At 46.6% G+C, this 6227-nt stretch overlaps 1 protein-coding gene across 1 annotated transcript in view; it reads right to left on the reverse strand.

Annotated features, from left to right (window-relative positions):
• Window positions 1–5349: 5349 nt before the first annotated feature.
• Window positions 5350–6227, reverse strand: part of ZIC4 (Zic family member 4) — a 13593-nt gene continuing 12715 nt past the window's right edge. The window contains exon 5 of the mRNA XM_009890442.1: window positions 5350–5381. Coding sequence (XP_009888744.1) covers window positions 5350–5381 — 32 coding nt within the window. The remainder of the gene's footprint in view (window positions 5382–6227) is intronic.

The following is a 6227-nucleotide window of genomic DNA, read 5'->3' on the forward strand; positions in this document are numbered from 1 at the left end:
GGGGGGGGGGGAACAAAAAACAAAGAACAACAAACCAGCCGGTTTGTTAGGGCGTCCTGTCTATTTTAGGAAAAAGGTTTCCTCGCAGCCCGGCGTGCTCCAGCCCGGCCATGGGGTTGAGTGTCGCAGTTGAAGCAGAAGAAAACGAAGCTGATGCGCGTATTTCCAAGCGCGGGAGCTGGTGCCCGGAGCCGCGGGGTCTCGTCTCCTAATCCAGGCGAGCCAGCGCGGTCCTCGCCTCGGAGCGGGGTAGCTCCAAATGCAGAAGAAGTTGACAACAAATTCAGCCTCACGGGAAAGCTACAGAGGTTTCTCTGAGCTGTTGCCATCATTAGGAACACCTTAATGCGTTGTGCCTTTTTTTTTTTTTTTTTTTTTTTTTTTTACTGTTAAAGCATTATTTCAGCGGTGATTTTTGCCGTCCCCCCTCCTCCTCCTCCCCTAGTGTAATCCTGCAAAAACTGTAAATCATCTACGAGAAAATGGAGTCAATGTGTCATTCAGCATTAAAAATCTGGGGGTTTTAACTAAAAGCTTTAATTGCTATTCTGGCCCCATTATAACCATGGGAACGACGTGCTCTGTCGGGATCTCAGAAATGTTACATATCCCTTAAGCAGGCTCTCCTCTTGTTTGTTTATTCTAGCTTACTTTCATTTATATCCCAGGAATATTCTTTCACCAGGCGACACACGAAAAGACAAAGGGTGTAAATAAACTAACATATGGCCCAGAGGTTTTAGAGAAGCTGGAGCCGCTTAGCAAGTCATGTGGGTGATACTGGGAATCCGACTTCTCTCCTTCCCCCACTCCCGCATAACCTCCGCTTCCCTGCGCTCTCCTTCAGCCTTCTCACGATAAGTCACTCTCGTGTCGCGACCGGCTTTGGGGGACCAGCTGGTTTTTCCTTCGGACTGGAAAAATCTGGGCAGCGAAGGGATAGGGAGGGATGGGTGCACGTCTCTGTGTCCGTGCCTCTACGCGCAGCTGGAAAAACCCCGTTGACATAACAAATGTGCGTGGGCATGTGTGTACACACGCACACCAGCCCTGGAAGCGGGGTGGGTCCAGGAGAAGGGGGGGTCCTGCCCCGGGACGCGGCGACGGTGCGGAGCTCTGCGGGCCGGGCCATGCCTCCGTGCGGGCCGGCTGGCGGGGACGCAGAGGAAGGCTGAGCCATCCGACCCACACAGAGACACTTGACAACAACCTTATTTCATTATTCCACCCCCACCCCCCCGTCGTAATCCATTCCAGGGTTTCTGCCCCAAAGAGCTCAGGCCGGGGAGGTGCCGGGTGCTCAGCCGCACCTCCTGCCCCTCCGCTTCTCCCGATAAGGCGGAGGAAACGGGTCTCGGTTACTGATTCATATTTCTAATCTTCCTTTCCTGAACATACAATGTTCTTTTGTTAAGTGAATGGTCTTTAATTAATGCACTTGCACAATGCAGGGGCTTGCATGGGGATCGATGATAGGAAGCAACAGGGGATGGTTCCCTCCAAAATGGTTTGTCAGCATTGAGAAAGAAAAGGCAATGTCTATAAAAGGACCACTAATAATGCCCACACGTCTCTCACCATGTTGTCTGAGGGGACATTCCTTCCCTTGTTGACAGTCAAGTGTAATAAGTACATGTCTTCGCTCAATCATTATAGACCATAGAATTGTATTCTTTAATTAGCATGTACTGTTAGCCCTCCTTTCCTTTATGGGCTATTTTTTTGTCTTTTACAGACCAGCGAAAATGTTTTCCTTCAGTTCTTTTTCTTGAATTCTTTTCTCTCTTTAATTATTTTCTTTCTCTCTCGCTCGCTCTTTCTGCAGTCAAATGTATTCTTTATTGACAATATTCCTACCAGTCAAAGCCAACTTTTTGTCATCTCTCTGTGTCAGGCAACTTCTTTCAAGTTTTCCTTTTTTTAAGGGAGGCGAGACAGCGCGCATGCGCACGACGCCCGCCGGGGTTAGGGCCGCTACATGCCCAGGGCTGCTGCATCCCTCTAAATTGCAAAGCTGAGGTTTAAAAAGTCATGGCAAAAAAACTCTGAGCATGTTGGGGAGCTGCGAAACTCTGCAACGTATTAAGATCTGTTGGGGGAGTATTCAAGGCGAAGAAGGCTTACCTTCAGACTGCTTTAGCTGAAGAATGAATTTCCTCTCTTAAAAAGAAGTAAAATGCTCTAAATCCTCCTAGGAACCTTATAAACAGTCTCACTGTGACAGAGACTTATATTGGGGGGAAAAAATCTTCAAACAAACAGTTTCATCCCTCACCCGCCCTGCCAAAACAATAACCCCTCGGGGGCGGAGGGGAGCAGCAGCCTTTCGGGGCGGCTCCGGCTGGAAACTGTCGCCAATATCCAGAGTATTAACTGACCCCAGAACGGCAAACTGCGAGTGCAGGACTCGGGGTGCCACTGCAGAGGTGGCCGGGGGGACAACGGAGAGACAGGGCTCCACTTGGCTGACCTCAGGCTCTGTTTTCGCACTCTGCCCCTCGGTCACGATTTAAAGTACAGTTCATTTGAAGTCTCCGATCTGAAAAATGCCATCTCAGAAATGAAGCCAAGAAAGTGTTTTGTTTTGTTCTTTTAATGCAAATGCCAACCTAAAACGATTAACATTAAAAGAGGTGAAAGACCAACAAAAACCACGCATTACTACTTGGTTGTACACCACACTAACAGCACACCGGTTTGAAGAAATTCGTTTTCAACTAATATAAAAATCAACAGAAAGACAAGGTTGACTACACAGTGTTTTAGGAATGGCTCGGTATCATCAGTACAAACACATATTTTAAAAGTGCACATTTGTAAAAATAACCATAGAATTGAAACGTCTATAAATATTTATTGTAAAAAAATCCAAATATTAAAAATAAATAGTATGTTCAAACACACAACAGAACGTTCCTTCATTACCAAACACGTGCTGAAGGAAAATATGGAATATAAGAAGTCTGGAAAGAGATACAGCTTATCAACATTGTAAATGCTTTTGCGAGCTACATTTTTCAGAGACGTTTCTTCTCTGTACAGTTCACAAGGAATGTGCTAGGTTTTCCCATAAATATTACAAGATCCAGGATTAATAATAATAACAATAATAATAATAATACCCACTCCACTGAAGTTTGATTCGATCTTTACTCAGGAAAAGTCCCATTAAATTAAAGGGGTTGCTTAGAATGGCAGTATTGGGCTCAGATCATTCTGTAGCAACTAAAACAGAACTACACTGATGAGTTACAACTTCAAGGAATTCGTGTTACAAACAGAGAATTTAATGATCTCCAATGAGAAACTACTAAATAAACCTCGACCAGGGAATCATTTCAGTATACACCATGATGTTGATAAAATGAAGATACAAAAGGGATGCAGTTTGACTATCTTTACACTTACAGACAATAAAACATGAGAGCATATGGAAGCCATCGCTTTGAATGCGTTAACAACTTCGATACATTGCAGTATATACACGCGTAATAGGTATTCGGACTGTTAAAATGATCAAAGCCTTTACTCTTATGTCTACGATCTTGCTTTCACTCTACTGGAAAGAAAACGTTTGTTGGTCACATACTGGTGTTAATGAAACCCAACATTTCTGCCTTCTCCCAAGAATCGCATTCTGTGCAGCATATGTGTAGGAATAATTTATTAGACGGAAAAGTTCAGAGGATAAAATGAAAAAAAAAAATGGACATCATTTCAACTTTCGAACAGTAAGGTCATACAGACATCTATGGAGATCTGTACACAGACAGAGTTTCACACAGACACAGCCACATACATCCAGATGTATGTCTATACACAGGATTCGATAGTTTGGTATTTTCTGCACCCTCTGGGCCCCTAAAGTTATCTTTAAAAGTTTGATTTTATCTCTTTAGAAACGGTTTAAAGCTAACGGGCAGGGTGAGTTTGACAGAGAGGAGAACAAATCGCTGACAAAGAACCTTTTACGTTTCATCAGCGTTGTTAGGACGACGAGCAGGAATTTCTCAGATAATAACTCCCACTTCAAAGATTTCTCAGCTCAATAGAAATTGGACCATCCTTTTTATTCAACCACAAGGGCTGGCACTAAAGACGACTCAACTGTTTGAATTTTTTTTCATCGTGTTTATTTTTCCCCTATTCACTGGGGTACTTGGATAAAATAAACAACAAGACAATTACTGGAACATGGACTTCTAACTTTCCCGGGCCCATGGCCCAGCGCCCATGGCCCCGGCCGTGCGGGTGTCAAGTTCCCCCCGCACCGCGGAGCCTCCGCTCGCCGCCTGGGGGACTTCCACCAGCACACCTACACCGTGGGGCCAAGGCAGTCCAAGGGGGGGTTGGGGGGTGTCCTTCGGCCCCCATCCTATCTTCCCCTGCGAGGGGCCGGGGGGGTGGGGGGGAGGAGAAGGAAGGACACCTCGGGCTTTGTGGCCGGGTTTTTCTGCGAGAAGGTGGTGGGAAATGCTGGGGAGAGGGGACGGGAGCTCGGGGAGAGCCTGGCTGGCAGCCCCTTGCTTTGGGGAGAAGGAGAGCGGGGCTACCACGGAGGAGCGGAGCCCGCCCCGGGGCGGGGGGGGGGGAAGCCCAGCAAACCCCAACTCCGGCGAAGTGCATTAGGTGGAGGAAGTGTATCTCTAGCGGGGAGCAGATTGAGTGTATTAAGCTAGCATGAAACCAAAGGTCAGTGCAAATGTATCTTAATAGACTGTCTCAAATGGAGTGTGCCTCCTTTGAAGGCCGCTTGCTATTGCTCTCCTCATTACCATAGCGATCCTAACGTGGCATGCTGATGCACCATAAAACTCACACTTTCAACCCCAAAATCAGGCCCTTTGAACAACCCGAGCTTGATTAGACCTTTCTCCTTTTCTTTTCCCCCCTTAAAAACCATTTCCTTGCCTTTAGAAACTCGCCCTCAAATCCCAAACGCATTCTCTGATCCCGGCAGAAAGCAGAAACAAAAGTGAGCTGAGGCGGCGGTTCAAGCGGGCCTTTTCTTCCTGACAGTCTTATCCATTTTTATTATGGTCTGGAACAAGTGCCCTGTTCGCGTGGGTTTTGTTTACCGGAAATTAAATGAAAATGATTTAGTTCGCGTCAAACAAAAATATATACTTGTATACACAAGAAAAAGGGCCTGTTAGACGTAAATATTATGTCCTTAATGAAAAGACTGGACGGGCTCCAGACTTCGCCTTTCACTATTTAAGTATGACTTGCCTATTGCCATAGAAATCCTAACTTACCATGAAGATTCACCGTTGTGAAGAAATACTTCTTTGTGCGAGCTTGCTTTGATGTCTAAGGCATAAGATTCAGGCTTTCAGCTGCGTCTGTCTAGATTACCTTGAGAGCAACGGGGTAGACATCTGTAACAAGCAAATGAAAAATTAAAGGTGATTAGCCTGCACATCCAAACACTTCTGTAAATAGAGAAATAAAGAAATAAACAGGTCGCGGGACACGATGGAAGCATCCTCCCTGCCCGCAACTGGCTTCTGTACCTCTCGATTTCCACAAGTTTCAGGGGCACAATTCTCTCCTAGTTTAGGCTCCTCTCTCGCACATTTCTCCCGTCTAGGTAATTCCCTATGTGTATCCCCGGCAGCGACACGCTGTTGTCACCGCTCGAGGTGTTTAAATACAAAAGTTGTCGAGTTTGGGCGAGTGAAGAAGGGAACCCCGACTTGGTGCCTTGGGAGAAAAATCAAGCGGGCGCGGAGGTGTTTTTAGCCACCGACTAGCTACTTGTTTTCCTGTAGCTTTTCTATTTATTCATATATACACGTACGTGTGTGTGCACGCTTGTGTGCGGTGGTGCACACACACCAACCCAGCCACCTGGGTGCCGGGGTAGTGCATCAGACTCGAGAAGATGCGGTTGCCGCAGCCTTCTGTCTGCACTCAGCAAGCCGTGGAAACCCCTTCCAGCAGCCCGTGCTATTTATTTGCCTGTATTATCTGGTATTCTTAAACATCATTAAAGTAATTAAAACGGCACCATTCGGCAGTTTCAAGCTACCCCAGCGGAGGGGTTTGTTTATTTATTTTGGGTTGTTTTTTTTTTCCCCCCTTCATTCTCTCTCTGAGCCAGAGGAGCGAACCCCGTGGGTTCGGGCAGGGTCTGGTTTGAAGCTCTGGGGCAGGATGAAGATGCTACAGCCGCGTTACCGGACCGGTGCGGGCATCTATCACCGGGACCATCCGCAGGGCAG

This window comes from Charadrius vociferus, unplaced genomic scaffold (genome assembly GCF_000708025.1).
Source record: "Charadrius vociferus isolate BGI_N301 unplaced genomic scaffold, ASM70802v2 scaffold650, whole genome shotgun sequence".
In the NCBI taxonomy this organism is placed as follows: Eukaryota; Metazoa; Chordata; class Aves; order Charadriiformes; family Charadriidae; genus Charadrius; species Charadrius vociferus.